The 22040-nt window shown below is 32.3% G+C and overlaps 1 protein-coding gene across 9 annotated transcripts in view; it reads right to left on the reverse strand.

The window, feature by feature from the left end:
- Positions 1-22040, reverse strand: part of LOC132749053 (rho GTPase-activating protein 18-like) — a 41318-nt gene that overhangs the window by 3777 nt on the left and 15501 nt on the right. For 3 of the 9 annotated variants that reach the window (XM_060738730.1, XM_060738731.1, XM_060738729.1), the window contains exons 5-18: positions 20774-20854; positions 17935-18588; positions 16227-16280; positions 7950-8097; positions 7130-7305; positions 6559-6721; positions 5799-5890; positions 5389-5466; positions 4428-4590; positions 3313-3395; positions 2576-2800; positions 2179-2256; positions 1470-1538; positions 153-292 (exon numbers count right to left, since the gene is read on the reverse strand). In XM_060738730.1, coding sequence (XP_060594713.1) covers positions 153-292; positions 1470-1538; positions 2179-2256; positions 2576-2800; positions 3313-3395; positions 4428-4590; positions 5389-5466; positions 5799-5890; positions 6559-6721; positions 7130-7305; positions 7950-8097; positions 16227-16280; positions 17935-18588; positions 20774-20854 — 2204 coding nt within the window. The remainder of the gene's footprint in view (positions 1-152; positions 293-1469; positions 1539-2178; positions 2257-2575; positions 2801-3312; positions 3396-4427; positions 4591-5388; positions 5467-5798; positions 5891-6558; positions 6722-7129; positions 7306-7949; positions 8098-16226; positions 16281-17934; positions 18589-20773; positions 20855-22040) is intronic. The other 6 variants (XM_060738733.1, XM_060738732.1, XM_060738734.1 and 3 more) reach the window with 6 other exon arrangements.

Raw genomic sequence — 22040 nt, forward strand, 5'->3', positions numbered from 1 at the left:
TATCAATATTTTCAAACTGTGTACAGTCTGACCAGATGGAGCAAGCTGACATGGCTCTATAACTAGTGATAAAACAATGTCAATATTACTACCTTTAACACAGGTAAGATTAACCACATTATTTTCCATTTCTATGCCATAAAATTACTAACCCAGCATTTGCTGAACCCTGAATGACCTTGAACTTGGCTACAACATCTCCTGCTGTCATATTGTTGTCCAGCTGTAGAGCAGTACTGCTCTTGGTCAGGTTAGGAGCTTGAATCCGTATCACACCATCCTGAAAGTCTGCCTATAAATAGAAATTATGCCTATAAATAAAAATCTTTAAATAGTAATTATGCCTATAAATAGACTTCCTCATCTGTCTATGCATAGATATCATACCTGTAAACAAATCCTGCTATAATGATATAAAACGTCTGGGTATAAAATTAATACAAAGCTTGCCTATATACAGTCAAACCTGTAATGTCACCTCTCTCCAGTGGTCATCTGACCTGAACTGCCATTTTGTAACATGCTCAAAGAAAATTGCTCTACTTTATACATTTGTACAGTGGTCACTTGCTGCCCGCGGTCAAAAGCCACTAAAACTGTTTTCCGAATCTGAAGCTTGGCTGTTTTAAGCAGTTAGCGAAGTTTGAAACAGCCAGACTATCTGCTGCTTTTTTTCAAAGATGACAGGAATCAGAGATTAACAAAAACTACATGTCGCGTGCCTGATATAAACACCGGTCACAAAGAAATTTGCATAATGGCACATCCCAGTCATCGTTATAACAAATGAACAATTCTGATTGGATTATCTGCATGCACTTGTATATAAATAGAAAATTTACCTATTAGGGAAAATACATTCAACATGATAAATCAATATCACCATTCAACACAATAGATTTCTTTAGTTATTTTTGATGTCACATTGTCTTAATCTTTGAAATAATGGCATCATTTGATGGCAATTCTAGCAAGTTAATTTGATGCCAATTCTATCAAGTTGAACATTTCACATCATCTGGCAGTAGAACAGCATGCTTGACTATTCTCAGTACTTGATAGTAAAACAAAAACCTGGATGATGTAGAATTTTCTAAGTTCAAAAAGGGCCATAATTATGCCTTGGATAGTGCCGTCCTGTTATGCTCTAAAGTAAATATGTGGAGTGCCCTCTGTTATACCCTCAAATAAACGTGTGAAGTTTAAACACATATTCCCTTCAGTTGTGTTGGAGAAAACAACCTGCATGCAAAACTTTACCAAAGTGTGACAGCAACACCAATACCTTTGTGAGTACAGTAGCTCTCCCTTTATTCTTTGAATAGTCAAGCTTAAAACACAAAGATCTGTTCATTGAAACTTATACTTGGTAAATGAGCCTAATACGTCATGAATATATCTAATCTTGATATTAAGAATTACTTGTGAGCTGTTTAAAAATTATTTGTTTTAATAGTATAATTGTATACCTCATGTTTTAATGCTGGTTTTTTGTATACTTCACTCTTGTCTTTCTTTGATAACAAACCCTTCATTTTCTGTAAATATAAAATCAATTTTAATATGCTGCTGATCTCCAGTGAGTAAACGATTTTAAAAAATCCCAAACTATACAAAAAAACATAAATAAAATATGATACATGTATTGACAATACATCGATGGTCACACAGTCATGTGGTAAACACAACCAAAGTTATCACATTGATCACCCTTATGAGAGGGTATTATTTTTTTATGGGTTTTATGTCACACAAATACTGTAAAAGTCATAAGGCAAATTTCAAGCTTTACCTCTATGTGCAAATATTTCAGGCACAAATAGGCACCCCGAGTTAAGAACCAACCAATGATGTTACGTAAGCTTGCTGGCTAGCTTCCCCACATGAAATAATCTAGACGTCCCTAGCATTTGAAACCACAGTGGTTTTGGGGTTAAAATGGACTGAAGGCTTAAACCTCTTGGCTTCAGGTGTCACTCAAATTTTAAGAAGTTTGAAAAATATTTTGACTTACTTTATCACAGTGAATAATAACATTATGACATTTTTTCTGCTTGCGGCAGATCACAAAATGTCACATTGTATTGGCACAATATTTATGCAATGCATTTGTATTGTATCATATCATACTAACATAAGTCATTTAGCTATTTTTAGACAAATGAAAGAAATGCTTACGCTTTTATTATCCTTGTTTTTACGAAGAGTTTCAAGTTCATACGTTCTTCTTACCAAGGACATGAGGTAGGTGGGAACCTACAAATACAAACATAAAATTACATATTGCACATGTGTAATAGAACAGTGACAATTTAAAATAGTTAACTACATAAGAAAAGAACTAGGTGATGTTCCCCAAATAGTTTTCGAACACAGAGAAGTCGTTTCTTGTTGATATCTCTCATAGTTGCAAAGTTTAAAGAGCACATTTTGACATAATTACCAATGAAATTCACATGTAAAATGCAAATTTTTTCCAGTGTACAGTTAAAATTATTCCCTCCTTCAGTCTTATCACTTAAGTTTTTACAGTAACTATAATCACTCTAAAAGTTTGTATTATATAATAACTTACTGTCCACAATATACCCCTATAGCGTATCAACATCTTCATAATATTAGAGGTATTAGCTGCCATTTTGATTTCAATATCCCAAACTGCCTTGTTCTTGGCAGGATTAGAGCCCCGTACTTTAGGTGCCATGAATAAATTAGGTGCCATTATCATGGCTACATTGTTTAAACTCATTTTATTGGTGTCCTTTTGTTCTATCACTCTTTCCAGGAACTCCAGTAATACCTGAAACATGTAAGTGCCAATAAAGTACCAATGTATCAGCCTTAATAGTCTTCCGGCACTAGCCTAGCAATTTAGATTGGAATAGAAAGTACTTAAAAATTGTTTAAAAGCATACATTATGAATACAACAGTATTTTGTACATGTGCAACATGATAAAAGTTCTATGTCAGTTTTACAATATTTAAAACATTAAAATTTTTATGTCTAACTGTACAATATGTAAAACGTGAAAAATTTATGTCTCCTGAAAAATATGTGAAACATTATTCATTTCTGTCTGATGAAAATATGTGGTAGGTGAAAAATGTATGTCTATGAACAGTATGTGAAACATTATTTATTTCTGTCTACTGTGCAATATTATACAATTATTGACTAGTGTGCCATTGAATATGATGTGATATTCACCGGCAGATGTCATATTGACCGGCAGATGTCATATTGACCGAGGCAATAGCAGAGGTTTATTTTTTTTTATTTTTTTTTTTTTCCAAAATATTTTCATACTCACATTAAGTGTGTCTCTATGTACAGTAGGTAATAGTAGAATAAGGAGATTCAAAGCATGTAACTGTTGTTTCTTGTCCGGCAAGTCTGAAAGTACAAAACACAATAAAAACAAGTGGCACACTTTACACATATGGGAAAGGACTACAGGAAGGAATAACTCAGGATATTTAGTGCGATTCTTAGCTTGATTTGAGTTGAAAGTGATTATAGAGGATATTGAAAAATTGTAAGTTTAATACTGAATTTATTGAACGAGTTACATGAATTTAACATTTTATTCAGCACATACCAAAAATTAAGACAGAATGAAATTAAAAATAACCATTTTTCATTGACGTGCCTATTGTATAACGCTTAAATTTAGCTAATCTTAACGCTATGTTTGTATAACAAAAATGACGTCACAATATATATGCACGACCATGCAATACTATTTTTACAGTGCCACAAAATTTGCACAGGTATGTGTTAAGAATGCTTTTCATTTTCAGGTTACTTTGCATTACAAGAACGATTATCTTGAAAAACAGAGTTTAACAAATGAACTTAAATTTGCACACAAGTGTTTGGTACAGACCTACATTTATTTTGGACATAATGAGTTATTAATTGTTCATGCAAAGTGAATTATAGAATTTAAAGGTATAATGGCATAGTGTAAACTTTGACTTTCATCTGTTCACTCATGATATACCCCTGGATGGACATGTCATTTTATTGCTCAGCTACTCCGGTTATTTCTGGCTCATGGAGGCCTTTATTTTATTTTCTTCAAAATAAACTTAAATGACCTCCAATGAAGTCCAAAAGCCTAAATTAGAATAAAATTTTCTGACCTAGATCAGCTGGGGCAGTTAAAAAGTTATACAATGCATAATATAATTAAGAAATACACCCAGAAATGAATAGAAAAATCTATTTTTGTGGTATTTTAGCCTTAGATTAGAGAGAAAACCAATTCAATTTTGGATCATTTTTTCTTAGTAAGATTATTCTGGAAAACAAAGCGAGCAAGTAAACACATGTTATTGAACCAGACAGATATCAAATGGAGCATCAATTTCATTTTTTTCCCCCCAAGTCCTCATGCAGTGGTGTCCCTTTGATTATACTTACTTTCAACTTGAGCAAATGCTTCAATATATTCGTCGGTAAGTAATGGAACAGGCAGATCTCTCAGGAACTGTTTTAATAGTGCTGCCACGTCATTTGGTGTTAGATCATCACCCCATATAAATGTGCCCTGATAAAACCTTTCCTCAAACTCCTGCCTCAGTTGCTGCAATACATATTACATACATGTATATCCTATAGTAATATATTTATATATAAAATGGCATTATATTAATATTGCATGAAGTCACAAAAGGTTTTTCATTCACTAATATTAATATTGTTTGTGAAGAAAGGAACATAATTTTGCCATCTGTGATGAAATCACACAGGCCTAAGCCACTTGACGATAATCATTCTGTGTTGATTGGATTGAAATCCCTTTAGAAATGCATGACTTCCAGCAGAAATTATCGAGACCCTAATCCACCCACCTGCCAACATTTCATCATACTGGAAAACCTGGTGCATTCAGTTTTTGCATCTCAAAACCAGAAGATCAGAGTAATTATCGCAATGAATTTATTGACTATAAAGAAACAAAACTTTTCAGCTTTGCTTTTCAAGTTTATTATCAATTTTAACTTGTTTTCTGGTCATATCTTGGCAGTTGATCCTCTAACCGGCTTGCCTGGACAACTCACAAGTAATTACCAATTTCTCTATAAGTGACAGACAACTTATCCTACATGATATAATTATGAATCAGTGGTTAAAGGACAAATGACAATTAGACCCTGCAATGTCACAGATCAATCGTCATGGAGATATTACGCCTCTAGTTAAGAGGATGGAATAAGTAACACCTGGATTACTAATCTCATGCTCTCCTTACAGCTATGCAGACGGAGCTGAAACTTCATACACACAAGACATTAATGTGTGCTGAAAATGTCTATTTCTACGAATAGTACCTAGATTCAATTACACGATAATATGCATGTCTATAAATACAATCTCTTACCTTAATACGACTAGTAGAGCCAGGTACTCGTAGTATGCCTTCTGTATCCAAACAAAATTTGACTAAATATGACACGATCTGAAAGGGAAAGAACACATGAGTAATTAGCATGTAATACAATTAATAAGTTGTTATTTTTATCAGTAATTCAAACATGAAATACTGCCTGTACGTAATAATGTCAATTTTCATTGGACAAAGTACAAAACGTATGAATTACAAATCTGTCATTTGTATTTTTTTTACTGAGTTTTTACATCGCAGCAACACAGTATAGGTCATATGGCAACTTTCCAGCTTTACTGGTGGAGGAAGACATCAGGGGCATTACTTTAGGCACAAACAGGCACCTGAGTTGAACCACTGACCTTCTGTAAGCTTAGGATTTAAGTATACCTATCAATACTTACTTCTTGAAACACAAGTGGTATTCTGGCATTAGGTTTTAATTTCTGGTCCTGCTCTAACAAGGTTACTAGAGGGACCCCAAATATACCATGCTCTGTGAAATATACAATAATATGATTAATTATTATAAAAACAAAAATATTTTACTGTTATTTTGGACTGGTTTTTTTTATGCCCATTTTACAATAGTTTTGGTCAAGTCTTTGCAGCCTGTGCACTTAACCTGTTGGATTATAATCAAGTAATGACAAATTTCTAATACTTTTCACACATACATTTCTGAATCATTAGTGAGAGACAGATGCCAATAAAACTCAATGACCCAGATCAGTAAGTGTCCCATAGAAATAGGGAAATAGGGCCTTGCCCGATGATCGAAATTGGGGATCCCAGGACTTTGCGTATTGAACTTAGATAAGCAAGCATTAACAAATATTAGAACCTTGTTCTATGAAATATTCACAATAAATGATTATCTCATTCAAATGCAAAGAAACTTTGTATCTTACTGAATTTGTGTAATTCATATTTTAATTTTGGAAAACTGTAAAAAGACGTTGCATTGTCATAATTCTGTATTAATTGAAAATATACTAATTTGCACAGTTTGTGGTAGTACATGGAATAGAATAAATAATCACTTATTCCTGCCCACTGCTGAAATTCACAAATACATTTATCAAGATTTTACTTAAGAAAACCTCATTTATAACCTTTTAGAGACTTCCAATTAAAACTTAGTTAATATTCCTAATTACATACCTTTGTGCCTTTTCTTTGTGCGTCTACGACTATAGTTTATATTATGTGTATCATACATGGAGGTAAGTTCAAGTAAAGCATTATTTCTAACGTAGGTGACGTCCATCTCGCTGATGTCATCTATACACGTTAAACCTAACTTGTCTGGTACTAGAGTAAAATTCTGAAAAACAGAAAAGTGTCAAGTAGGAAGTAAAATTTGGATATACTTTTTGGATAAAAATAACAGTTTCACTCAGAGTTAATATATCTTATTTTATTTTTTTTTAATTTCAACAGCTTGCAATGGTTTGAAATTAATCACAACACTGACCAAGCATGTGCAATATAGCTCATTTAAGAATAAAATTCTAATAAAAAAGTGTTGGGAGTTTCCGGAGACGAAGAGGGTTTTTATGTGTAGATGAGAGGTGTGGCTCTAAAGAGACTAAAATTTAATCAATTTGAATATAGTAGTTTTGGAGGTATTGAAACTGCTGTTGTAATAATATTATTTGCTCTATACAGGCCCTGTCTAATGATTGCACTGTATGATTATGTGTCAAGAACTAGAAGTGTTACTGTTACTCACAGGTAGATCAAAGGCGTTCACTTGGCTCATCACTGTATTGTTACCATGTGGAGATAGATCTCCACCGTTCTCCTCCAACTTGAAGTCAAACGTTATATCAGTGTCTGATATGGGAGATAACTGGCTCCAGCGTTTCTGTACCGTTCCTTTCTGCTGTAAACTCAGCATCTCCACACCTGTCAAATATAAACAAGGAAGATAATCATCTTCATCATATACAAATGGGATGAAAAGGAAAATAATTATTTTTTAGGATATTAAAAGAGTAGATAATATGTTCATGACATGAAATTTTAATTCACATGGGGAGGGAGAGGATCGGGATTAGCTATGACTAAAGCATAGATGTTACATACCGGTAAGCTACAGGGTTGTCCCTAAAATTCTAAAGCAGTCCGTTTTGAATTTAAGGCAGACATTTTAAGCTTTACAAACAACAAGCGAGTCTCTGAGGTTCACTGAACATTTAGATTTTCAGTGGCCCCAGTAACAGTGACCTAATTTTAGCTTAAAATTCATCTTTGGCTAATACTCTGTGGAAAATTGCAAGGGGAAAAATTATCACCGCTTTGTGCTTCAAAATTAACTCTTTAATTGCAAGACTGGTGACATAACTGGGGTCCGTTCTCAACAGGGAAAGTTGCTTTTTATGCCTCAATGGACCGTCTGACCCTCATTAAACATAGAACACAATGTATTATATACAAAAGTGGGTTTTCTTTTTTTGAGGTGTCCCAAAATTCACTTTGACTAACAGCCACCTCTTAATTAAAACCCTGGGATACATCTTTTCTAAATTCTCAGATTGCACAATTTTTACCTTGCTGTACATTATCATGCACTTCCTCTGACATTCCAGACATAGAGTAACCTCCCTTGTTCTTCATGAATGACCCTTTACCTCCCTTGTTTCTGCTCCACTCTGGGTGGACAGTTTCACTTCGCGGAGATATTGGACTCTTTGGGGTCTGAAAAAGACATCATACATGTATTAATACCCGGGTATTACAAGTTATAGTTAAGGATATATAATCTCATAATGAAGGAATGCCAGGATTTTAATTTTCATTCTCATGACTAGTAAATAATTTACTGCTAGATTTGTAGAGCTTTGAGATTGGAACAGTGCATTATTATTTTGATGAGTAGAATTTACAATTATCAATAACCTAATTCTAATAATAGAAATTAGGCTAAAATTATACAAGCTATGAAAACAGTTTAAAGGGTTTTTGACAGATGAAGTTTACAAACTAAAAAATTTATAACACAATGGAATTCAATATAAATGACTTTACTTTCTTAAAGTGACTATGCTCATTAATATAATAATGGTATAAAGTATGTTAACACTATCCTATACATGTATGAAGCATCATATTTCTATTATATACCACTGGATGTTTTAATTTAAGCTACCAGATAACATATCACTAGTGAATATAAAGTTGAATTAAAGCAAGCTGCTCATAGAGTTGACCTAAAAATTAAAACATGACAAAAAAGTTTGAAAGGTAACATTTGTGAAACACAGATGCTGACATGTAAACTAATCATAAATAAACGTGAAATTTCAAATTTTTTGAAAAATTTGACCTTGAAGATGAGGATGATTTAAAATGTAAGGGGAAAGTTATTCTAAGGTCATTTTTTCAGGACATCAAAATAAAGCTATTGCCAATAAGTTATGCACATTTTGTTTTAAATTGTAGCATGCACAAAGATTTTTCACAAAAATTACTTGTTTGTAGAAAGACCTTATATACAGATTATACAGAATTTAATGAGTTCAATTGTGTAGAAAGCTTACAGATTATAGACACACTCTCAAATCTGTTCCTGGAGTCAACCAGTACTGAGCAATAAGTGCAAAACTGCTTACACAAGTAAACAATTACTTGCCTCTGACCAGGTTTGAACCCACTCGGAGAGCAATCCTTAGATTATGTAAGTTACTAGACATATTAATTTTATACACAGATCAACAGACAGAACACAAAAATATGCCCTATCAATGCAAAGACATAAAGATCATTGAGCAGCTTATAAACTTCAAGGCATCTCTATGATTAATTTGATAATGATTATCAACAACTCAATAAATAAGATGATAGTATTTGAAAATGTCACCAATGATCTAGATTCCATTCAAATTGCAAAACACTCAAAGTGGTGCCAGTGACAAGCAGTTTGAGGTCAGCTACCTTATAATAATCACTTGGAAATTAAGGAGGCACCCCTGACATATAGGTAAAAGTGTAATACTAAATTGATCAAATATTTTTTTTATTAAAAATCTTAAAGTTTGTTAGAATTTTGTACTGTCACTAAAACACTGTAAAAGTATAATTATTTTATTTTTTTAACAATTGTTCCATTTTAAAAGTGTACACTTTAATATCCATTTAAAGTGAATACAAAATGTTAAACTATAAAGGTGCTTTAAGTGATAATTGAAGTTATCTCACTTAAAAAAAGTCAAGATAAAATGCTGCTGTACATGGCTAGATAGAGATTAAAACAGTTATAGCTTCACCATTAAGATTGTATTTGCACTAGGAGACAAATAAATGTCTATTCAATCAAGTGTTATAATCTATGACATGTCTACCTGTAATGTTTGCTTTATTACTCATTTTTATTTTCACTACATTTTCCCTCTGATATATAAATGGATCAGACATAGATTTTGTGTGTTCAAGGTTTTCTTGGATTTTAAGGCATACAATTGCAGGTCATGGTGCTTTACTGGTTGAGGTTCAAGACCTCATGTGCCCACTCTGTACATCAAATACCAAATAGAACTAATATACACATATAAATTTGTGTATAATGACATGGCAAAACAAGAGCTGTCGGTAGGACAGCAACGCTCGACTATTCTTAGTAAAAAAAATGCTTGATAGAGTTACCTCCTCCTGTTTACAGGTTGGGTCATGATGGTGAACAAGTGTGCAAAGTTTCAAAGCCATATGTCAATGGACTTTGAAAATATTTGAACTATTACAAAAACTTTAACGTAAATTCTAAGTTGAAAAAGGGGCATAATTCTGTCAAAATGCTTGATAGAGTTACCTCCTCCTGTTTACAGGTTGGGGTCATGATGGTGAACAAGTGTGCAAAGTTTCAAAGCCATAATTACGTCAATGGACTTTGAAAATATTTGAACTATTACAAAAACTTTAACGTAAATTCTAAGTCGAAAAAGGGGCATAATTCTGTCAAAATGCTTGATAGAGTTACCTCCTCCTGTTTCCATGTTGGGGTCATGATGGTGAACAAGTGTGTAAAGTTTCAAAGCCATATGTCAATGGACTTTGAAAATATTTGAACTATTACAAAAACTATGTCAATGGACTTTGAAAATATTTGAACTATTACAAAAACTTTAACGTAAATTCTAAGTCGAAAAAGGGGCATAATTCTGTCAAAATGCTTGATAGAGTTACCTCCTCCTGTTTACAGGTTGGGGTCATGATGGTGAACAAGTGTGCAAAGTTTCAAAGCCATATGTCAATGGACTTTGAAAATATTTGAACTATTACAAAAACTTTAACGTAAATTCTAAGTCGAAAAAGGGGCATAATTCTGTCAAAATGCTTGATAGAGTTACCTCCTCCTGTCTACAGGTTGGGGTCATGATGGTGAACAAGTGTGCACAGTTTCAAAGCCATATTTCTATGGACTTTGAAAATATTTGAACTATTACAAAAACTTAAACATAAGTGGTTACGCCGACGCCGACGCTCGGGTGACTGCAATAGCTCTACTTATTCTTATCAAATAGTCGAGCTAAAAATTGCTTTGAATTTAGAACAGTCGTTCAGTAATAATTTAAAAAAATTTTTTTATACAATTAAATAACAGATAAAGTGTTGAAAAGTTTAGCACATGTTTACAAAATACAAATATAAATGTAGATACAATACAAAGAAACTTTGGTGCTGTGACATCTATTTATAGTACAAGCAGTAGCCCCAAACACCAACTATTTCTTGTGCTATATAAAAAAATGAATATGAGGATACGAAAATAAAAAAGGTATTCTTTAAAATCTGATTTCGAGGACCTCCTTAAGAGCATCATAAAAAGCACCTGTGTTTTTGTTTTTGTTGTTTTTTGTTGTTGTTTTTTTTTGCTGCAGAAAGGATAATTCATAAAAATGAAATAGATAGAGCAGTACAAAAAGGGCTATAACTCTTATAAAATGCAAAATTTAACAAGCAATTATCATAGTATTGCAAGCAATCCATAAGTCCCCTACCGGTAAGAGCCCAAGCAACATTTAAAGGACCATTGGCCATTCACTAAGGTTCCTAATTTGTTGAAAAAGTTCTTTAAAAGTGATCACAGGAAACAGTTTTTATGTACAGACAGACAGACTGAAGGACACTCTAAAGTTATTTTTTAAACATCCCTGTTATCAAAATATAACATTTTTAAAATCCTATCATGATTGAAGAAGTTGGAGTAAAAATTACCAATTTCTCAAAAAAAAAGTCTAAGTTCAAAAGGGGCATAATTCTGGAAATAGTCTTGCTAGAGTATTGAACACTCACAAATGTTGAGTGATAATAAGAAACATTTATATGAAGTTTGAAGTAGATACATTCAGAAAAAGAAGTTATTAAAAAAAACAATGTTTTTTTCATGAAAATTTTAAGTTCAAGGGAGGTAATTCTGATAAATTTTGTGCTAGAGTTGTAAACCTTGTCACATATGATGTGGTTGATGACAAGCAACTTATATTTAAAGTTTGAAGAAAATACCTTAAGAAATAAAGAACTTATAGAGAAAAAACTTAAAAACTAGAATCAGAAATCTTGAAATTCAGTCTATTTGTTGCCATAGCAACCAGAATTTTCAACATAGGAAGATAAGAAAAGAGTGTGCATAATTTCCATACTGCCATCTACCCATATGTCAAGTTTACATATTTTCAGTACTTTTTGTGTTATCACTGGATCCAGGTTATGTGTAAAATTTGCCATATTTTCAGTCTATTTGTTGCCATAGCAACCAGAATTTTCAACATAGGAAGAAAAGAAAAAGACGTGCATAATCTCCATACTGCCATCTATCCATATATCAAGTTTCATAAAAATATTTTCAGTACTTTTTGCGTTATCGCGGGATCCAGGTTATGTGTAAAATTTGCCATATTTTCAGTCTATTTGTTGCCATAGCAACCAGAATTTTCAACATAGGAAGAAAAGAAAAAGACGTGCATAATCTCCATACTGCCATCTATCCATATATCAAGTTTGAAATATTTTCAGTACTTTTTGTGTTATCGCGGGATCCAGTTTTGTGGACGGACGGACTGACGGACGGACAGACGGACGGACAGACGGACGGAGGGTAAACCTAAAGTCCCCTCCGGTAAACCGGTAGGGGACTAAAAAGTACATAAATGTAACTGTTGCAAAATTTGTATATTAAACATAATACTGTGTAATAATCTACTGTATATAAAACAGAATTTTAAGCCTCTTTATTTATTTTAACTTGGCACAATAAACATTTTTCAAGTTTTAGTAAAATTTAACCCATAAAATTATAAGAATTTAAGAACCAATCATATAATAATTCACTGTATATGTAATGATTTACAGAATGCATAACAATTTTCAGTATATTTATTTTATATTAATTTATTGTATATCAATATAATAAGTAACCCTAATATAATTATGTATATAAATTATTTTACCATAAATATAATAATTACCCATATAATTATATAACAATTTACCACATGTATACAGAAATTGCTCATCTGTTTGCTGTTATAGTGTCTTAGACAACAAATAAAGCAGGCAATACATACCACTGTACCTAAGCTATCAAATTTGATGATATTATAATTATATTTCTAATTAAGTGTTAGGAGTACAATTTTTAAAAAAAAATCTGCTTCGGATTATCCAGGCCATTTCCTCAGACAACTTGAATGATATATTATCTTGTTAGGCTAATAAAATATTAATGTCATTATTAAAACTAAAGCTAAAAGCAGACATAATCTATGGTCATATTTAAGAAATGTTATGTTGTTATAGCATTACAATTTAAGGTTCAATTTTTCATGTTAGAATACTCCACCTATCTCTATGCCTTGAACAATTTTCTAAGGGGAATAAAGCAAGTTAAAATAATCCATGCTTTAATTAAATCAACTCCTTTTAATTGTTCAAATACATCAGGATTATTACAAAAAGAGGGCCATGATGGCCCTGAGGTCGCTCACCTGTATGTAATAAGTCCCCCCCACCCCGGGCCAATTTTTACCCAAGGGCTTTTATTTGTTTATTTGAACAGACTTGGTAGACACCCATAAGAAGATGTTTCATGCTAAACATCTAAATTCTAGCTCATTGGCTTTTTTAAAAGAAGATTTTTAAAGTTTTTACTATACACATATAGTTAAAAACAATGACACCCCTGGGGCAGGGCCAGTTTTGACCCCCGGGCGTTTATTTTAACAAACTTTGTAGATATTTATTTAACAAGAGCTGTCCGTAAGACAGCGCGCTCGACTTTTTTATTGCTTGCCAATAAAAAAAGTTTTTGCAGTAAAAGGCAATACAAGAATCTCTGTATTTTTAAAGTGAACAATGGCCATGAGCATTAAGATATTTAGTGAAGAATTATTTTATTATGACATAATTTATGGTAAAGTGAACAAGTGGATAGGAATGAATTTTTTTAGATTTTTTAAGTTTTTTAGTGCTTGCCTATAATACAAAACATTGACAGTTAAGGGCCATAATTCAAATAAAATCTTTGACAGAATTACCTTCTCCTGGACATGTTTGGGAATCATGATTGTAAACAAGTATTCCAACTTTCAAATTAATATCTCAAACAGTTCAGTCAAAAAGTGGACTGGTACTAAAAACTTAACCAAGATTCTAAGTCGATAAAAGGCCTTAATTTTTAAAACAAATCCTTGACAGAGTTACCTTCTCTTGCGTACAGATGGGGGTAATGATGTGAAATAGCATTAAAAGTTTCAAAGCAATATCTCAAAGGGTTAAGGCAATAAGTGGATTTTACCCATATTCAATGTATTTTCTAAGTCAAAAAGGGGCATAATTCTGTCAAAAACCTTGACAGAGTTATGTCCTCTTGTCTGTTGATGAAGGTCGTGATGGTAAACAAGTATGGTCAGTTTCAAACCAATACCTCCAATGGTTTTGAAATAAAGTGAGGTGGTACAAAAAACTTAACCAAGCTCAATACACTTTCTAAGTCAAAAAAGGGCCATAATTCTGTCAAAAACCTTGACAGAGTTATGTACTCTTGTCTGTAGATGGAGGTTATGATGGTGAACAAGTATGGTAAGTTTCAAAGCCATACTTGTAATACTTCTGAAATAAAGTGGGGTGGTACGAAAAACTTAACCAAGGTGTGACGCCAACGCCGACGCCGGGGCGAGTAGGATAGCTCCCCTTTTCATAGAAAAGTCGAGCTAAAAATGTTTCATGCTTAATATCTAAACTCTAGCTATTTGGGTTTTTCCAAAGAAGATTTTTAAGTTTTTGCTATACACATATAAGGAAAATCAATGACCCCCCCCCCCCCGGGCGGGGCCAGTTTTGACCCCAGGGCTTTTATTTGAACATACTTTGTAGACACCTATTAGAACATGTTTCATGCTAAATATCTTAGCTCTAGCTCTTTGAGTTCTTTAAAAGAAGATTTTTTAAGTTTTTACTATATGCATATAGGGAAAATCAATGACCCCCTGGGGCGGGGCCAATTTTGACCCCAGGGCTTTTATTTGAACAAACTTGGTAGACACTCATTAGAAGATGTTTCATGCCAAATATCTACGCTCTAGCTCTTTAAATTGGGTTCATTAAAAGAAGATTTTTTAAGTTTTTACTATATGCATATAGGGAAAACCTATGACCCCCTGGGGCGGGGTCAATTTTGACCCCGGGGCTTTTATTTGAACAAACTTGGTAGACATTCACTAGAAGATGTTTCATGCCAAATATCTAAGCTCTAGCTCTTATGGTTCTTTTAAAGAAGATTTTTTAAGTTTTTACTATATGCATATAGGGAAAATCAATGACCCCCGGGGCGGGGCCAATTTTGACCCCAGGGCATTAATTTGAACAAACTTGGTAGACACTCACTAGAAGATGTTTCATGCTTAATATCTTAGCTCTAGCTCTTTGGGTTCTTTAAAAGCAGATTTTTTAAGTTTTTACTATATGCATATAGGGAAAATCAATGCCCCCCTGGGACGGGGCCAATTTTGACTCCAGGGCTTTTATTTGAACAAACTTGGTAGACACTCACTAGAAGATGTTTCATGCCAAATATCTAAAGCTCTAGCTCTTATGGTTTTTTAAAAGAAGATATTTAAAGATTTTTCTTTTGGTTGCCATGGCAACCAGAGTTCTGCATGGAATTAAATTCTTTGAACAATTTTTAAAGGTGACCACCAAAGGAACATTCCCGTGAAGTTTGGATGAAATTGGCTCAGTGGTTTATGAGGAGATGTCATTTAAAGCAAAAGTTTACGGACGGACGGACGGACGCCGGACGCCGGACAAAAAGCGATCACAAAAGCTCACCCTGTCACTTTGTGACAGGTGAGCTAAAAAGAGTAAAAACAAAGGGAAGTAATTTTGGCTATTTGGATAATTATACCCAGCAATGTGCACTATCTGAATATTGATGACTATTTATGCTTAGAATTATTTTACCACTGTAAATCAATTTATTTCAAAGTACAAAAGTAGGTACTACAGTTAACTACATGACTTGTTGCAAATGAATTTCTTTTAACCAATTACGGTCATTAATAATTTTGGTTTTTTTATTTCTTTTATTTAACTTACAGTTAAAATTATGCTTTTTTTCCCCTCAAAAAGCATCATAGATTTATATCACAACTTTAAATCAAATAAATTAGGCAAATTTTCGTTATATATTAAGGTGGAAACAAACATTTAATTGACCATTGGCCTAGAACACATTTAGAAGAGGGAGACATGTTAAAATGCTTTATTATAATGATAAATGAGTTAGTGATACACCATTGTCTAGTATATACAAGTAGGTACAATTTCTCTCAAACCTCTATTATAATGTGGTTGATATATTTATTGGTTGTGGGGCTCCTTGGTGAAATCTGAAACAAAATTCATAACTATACGTTTTAACACTGAACAACAGTAACAATACCTAGAGTAAGTGTCCCTATTTATAAATAGCTAAATTTTTTTTTTATAAAAGTGGACATAAAATACTAAAGACATTTTAATGTATAAAAAGCTTGAAATTGATGATCAGTCAAAGATTCTCTCATCTGATTGGTTGATTTTAATCAATTATTTGAATATGACCAATCAAATTAGTTTTTAATCAAATATTTTAAAATTGGCAAATCAAATTATAATGTTTCATATCACAAATTTTGGACCAATCAGATTCTTTATATTCCTTGACTGCATAACTTATCAATTAGCAAATTATAACCTTATACCTAAATAAAAAACTTGTATTTGGAACAATAACTTTAATTGATTGCTTTTAATAAATAATAGAAACACCTTAGGTTTATGATAAGAAATCAGTAAAGCTCTTGTTTTCATTTTTCTTCATTTCCAAGTATCTTCTTTTACAGAACACATTAAATATCGATCTTGACAGTTTTTCTTTACTAAATATTTGGGCCTTTAAATATTTATTTAATTTGTAATTCAAAATACTGATTTTATTGTGTAGACCTAAATTAATATGTTAGTTTATACTACATCAACAGTTGTTTCAAATGAAAAAAAAATGTAAACATTAAAATTCTGTCCATTTTCTTTAAATAAATGTTACATGTTTATAATAATTAAAGCACTAATTTAAGCAATTTAGAAATTTAGATTAGAAAACAAGCTAACAAAAACCCATTGCATCTTCGATAACATTATAAGTCAATATGATATGCTGAAAAAGTAAATATAAGTGATGAACATAATTTATAGAATTTCAATACTATCAAAATGCAACCTTTGCCATTTTTATTTTAATATTAAAAACAGATAGCTGTATATATGTATATAAAAAGATTGTAAAAATAACAGTAAGGTCGGAAAATAAGATTAAGGTCAAGAGGCTTCAGTCAAGGACAGACTCATAGGATAAGATAAAACCAAGTGAAAAAACCAAAATGCCATCTCAAATAATAAACTAAAACATACACAACTTTGAAACAAAGAATACAGAAATTTGCAAGTGCAAATTATGTGATGTTCAAGGACATCTTTGAAATAAACTAGTTATCCAATCTGAAAAAATAAAATACCTTCACACAAGTTTGAAATCAACTATACTCCTACCCCTGGACAAAATTGAAATGAACTATTCCTGCCATAAAGAATTGCCACTGAGTAAGTCTATGTAAACTATACTCACATCTGAAGAAAATGCGATTAAATCAGGGCATGTTTGAAATCCTCTTTACTCCCATAGATGAATTGCAATATATTAATTAATTTCATATAATTTGAATTATTTGTAAAGAAATTTGTTTCCTAACCTTTAACACAAACAGGTGATTTGTGTTTAAGACTGAATAAACATATAAATTTGAGATGCAAAGTGTATTCCTAAGGGAAGACTGTGATCTAAATGTCTTGAACACAACTCAAATAATGCCACAGCATGCACAATGGTGGTTACATGAATGTCTATATAATTGTGTGATACAGAAACTCCAACTAATCTACAGGCAAACAATGTTAAAACCTCTACAAAGTGAAAACCACAAGTCTATTGAGTGAACGACTAACCTCCGATACAGAGTTCTGACGTTTTCTATACGAGAGCAGAGTGGCTGTCCTTTCACACTCCCCTGAACTCTCTAAGGGACTCGCTGTTTCAGTGATTGGTGAATACGAACTTCCTGGGCTGCCATTGGGGGACATGTGACCTAGTTTATGTCTAAACGGAATTTTACGCGGGAAACATGAGGCAGAGTCTACAGTGTCTAAAGAATCATGAGAACTTGAATGTTCAGGGTTTAGTAAAGACTCAGAGGAAGCCAATCCTGAATCCACAGAGTCAAGTGTGTCGCAAGATGAACTTCTTGACCTCTGAAGGCTGTTCAATGAACTTAAAGAATCTTTACTGTCTGACCTTTGCAAATGGCCAAACTTTAACTGACAACCCTGTTTATCACCTTCAGAATAATGCTGGTTTTCTTTGAAAAATTCAGATTGTTTAACTTCTACTTTATCTTCCTCTTCTAAATTGCATTCAGTTTCTGAGTGATGACTTCTATTTTTAAACCCAGAGTAAGTAGTTTTCTGCTGGCTTTGGCCTTCATATTGTTCAAGATCAGTATTTTTCCATTGGCCTTGACCTTGATTATAATCTGAATTGGTATTTTTCCACTGAGATTGTGATGGGTCTATATATTTCAAACCAAGCTGTTTTTTGTTCCTCTGCAAAGAATATAGAAGGTAATAAAAGTGTTTGTTGCACACATTTGTTGACATTGTTTCCAGCAGTTGTGATCTTGTCTATGGGCTAATTGAGACACATATTTAAATCACTCTTTATCTTTCAGTACATGTGAGTCAGTAAGGGTTGAAATTTTGAGGGGCTTTTATTTTTAACAGCAAGCACTCAACGAGTTTACAATCAAAATCTTACAGCATGATTGCTGACCATTTTAATGAGCACAATAATTATTGCTTTTACGGTATGCACATTTAAAATTTTAGTAGTGATTGTTTGTTTGTCTATTTTTCTATGCCGATTAAAATTAAACAAATTTTTGATTATATCTTTGTGGTCAGTTCACCAAAATGACTTTCTGAATAACTAACATGTAAGTATCATTTTAGTGTGAATAACTCTTAACCCAGCAATTTAAATAAAGTTATTACATGAAAATAATAGATATCTTATGTATTTCTTTTGCATTTATTGGCATTAGATATAAAAATAATTTGTCACCTTAGTGCAGTAATAGGTTAACTCAGAATAACTTCTACTGAAATTTAATACGAGTTATTACTCATTACTGCACTAAGGTGACAATTATATATAACACAATCAGTTTTCTACTATTTTTCATACTTGTACTGTAAATTTCAATGATTTTATCTGAATATTAGAACTCTGAGAACAACAAAAACAATGGTACAGAGTGTAAAGACTTGTTTTTCAATCAAAAAGATAATGTAAAATGTAGGAAAAAATGCAAAAATATTGAACAAGTAGGAAAAGATTAAACATTGATTATCTCCATTGAGGTAAAAAACCTTTCCTGGAATCTTTGCTTGTTAATAATATATGTTAATTTTACATTAAAAGATATCACTTAATTAGCACCTGAAAGATTTGAGGGGAATAAGAAACATTTTTATGGCAGATTTAAGAAGCACTTTGTTAAAAAGTTAAAACAATATAGTCATACTGTGTGACATCATCACAAACAGATGAGATGTGAAAAATTAAAGTAATCCATAAATGGAGAAGAAGAGACATCTTAATGCAGATAAAACATCATAATTTTGTTAGGTTTTCATGCTTATTTCAACAAAAGTTTTGTCATAACTACACAGTCAGTCCTGTTACCTCAGAATGGGCTTTCCTGAATATAACTTACCAGTATTTAACCATGCCCCCTTAAACCTCTATTTATAATAGTGACCAACTTACTTAACAACATATTTTTTGACTTGGCAATGAAACATAATGACCATTAGCTCAATGAGATTAATTATAAAAGTTATTTGCTGAGAATTGCATGTGCAACGGAGTTGAAACATTAATTGTTCGTGTGTGATAATTATTTATAAAGCTCATGCAAGTTTAAATCAATGCCTTCATCTTAAAAGGAGGATGTTGTAACTCAAGTGTCATTCAGCATTTTTCATTTCTTTCCATTTGTTTTAATACCTCACAGACACTTAGATGACATAATAATATAAGTAACTTTCACTGAAGGAAGAAGACAAGAAGTCCTTACAAGTTTCAGGCACAATCACCCGTCATCTGTGTAAGAAGATGAAGAACCACAATTCAATATATCAAGCTAGCTAGATGATTATTGTGGGCATTTACTTTATAGCCTTGGCCTTAAACTTATCCGATGACTATGCCCGGGTTGGTATTAAATTTACACAATTTATGTAAAGGTCATAACTGGCAACTTTCCTGTCTGCTCTCAAATGTTACCAGTGGAGGATCTCAGGCACTAGCAAGCCCGAGACTTTCCATAAGTAAGATGATTTACAGCGGAAATATTTGCACCTCCAGTCACAGGTGTGTAGCTAATCATACAATTTCAGCAAACCTTAAACCACTGAGGCCACACCGAGGACCAACAAACTTCAGCATTTTTCACTTGTTTACATCTCTATAAACTCTTTCTGACCTTTTAAATAAATAAATGCGCAGTTTTGTATCATGTAGAAAAAGATATAATTAAACTATAACTCCAATCCATAGCACAATCAGATTAAACATATTAAAATCAGGGAATATATTCATATCAGAAAACATGCATAATTTGGTTAATCATCAAATATATATAATATAATATTGTAAGTAAATAAAGAACTAAGGAAATTAGTAAAAGAATATAACAAGTTAGTCTGTGCATGCGTGAGATCCAACCTGACGTGTCCACAGACTGCTGTCACCATTATAGGAGCCAAATTTGATACCCCGGGGAAGGGTTGCAGGCCTCCTAGCCAACTGAAATGGTGGTTGTCATGATAATGTTATTCTCATGCAGTATTTTTTATATGAAATATTATAATTGCTACAACTGAGATAATAAATACATTCATTTACATTATATATAATTATATACATGTATTACAGAAAAGTCACGGGAAAAATCCATCACTGACCAGGCGCAGACAAAATGAGAAAAACATCAAGGCCCTGGTGGTGTGGTGATATATAACATATTAGACTGGCACTCCAGACACCCTTAATTGGTTTGAAACCTGGTACAGCACTTAAATGGATGATTTTTGCATGTCTAGAGCAGAGAAGTCATTATATATACCTATATCAAGTAGTCAAGTATACAGAGTTTATTTTAGTTGTTCCTGGAACCAAACAGTACTACGATATATATAATAAGCAAATTGGTGTAAATTTAATTTCTTGCTCAAGACAATAATGGCTTGTCAATGACATGGTTTGAACTTCTGATCCAGCAATCATTAAGGTTACTAGTCTGACATGTTTACACATGACCATGTCTATATCAAATATACTGGTGTATTGAAAATTAATTAACAATTATGCTCATGCAATATTATAAATGTGATATCATAATATATGAATAGTGATAATTAACCAATCAGAAATCAGGATTAAATTTTGTGTATAATATGAAATTTATCACATTCCTTATTCATTTATTAAAAAAATTCAATAAATGTGCATGTATTATTTTGTACCTGGATTGCAGAGAGAAATTTCCATTAAAAAAAAAAACAATTAATTTATTAGATGTATAAACATAATCTACACAATTATATATGTAATATTATATACATAATATGTTTCTACATAATATGCTACTCTTTGTCAAGGATATACTCCCTTACGGAATTCACTTATAAGTCACTTATAGGCTATTTTATATGTAGATTATACTTCACTTAGTCAATTCACCTATAAGTCAAGTATATGTATTTTAAATGCAAATTAGATGTAAGTGCAGTATATGTCTGGCATTTTGACATATAAGTGAAGTATAAGTTATATATAAGTCACAAATATGTGACATGTAAGTCAAAGATATGCTCAACTTATAAGTAACATATAAGTGACTTATATGTTACATATAAGTGACTTATATGTTACATATAAGTGACTTAATATAAGTCACTTATAAGTAACATATAAGTCACATGTAAGTCGC

Source organism: Ruditapes philippinarum, unplaced genomic scaffold (assembly GCF_026571515.1).
Source record: "Ruditapes philippinarum isolate M1 unplaced genomic scaffold, ASM2657151v2 ctg3721_1_1_1_1, whole genome shotgun sequence".
Lineage (NCBI taxonomy): Eukaryota > Metazoa > Mollusca > Bivalvia > Venerida > Veneridae > Ruditapes > Ruditapes philippinarum.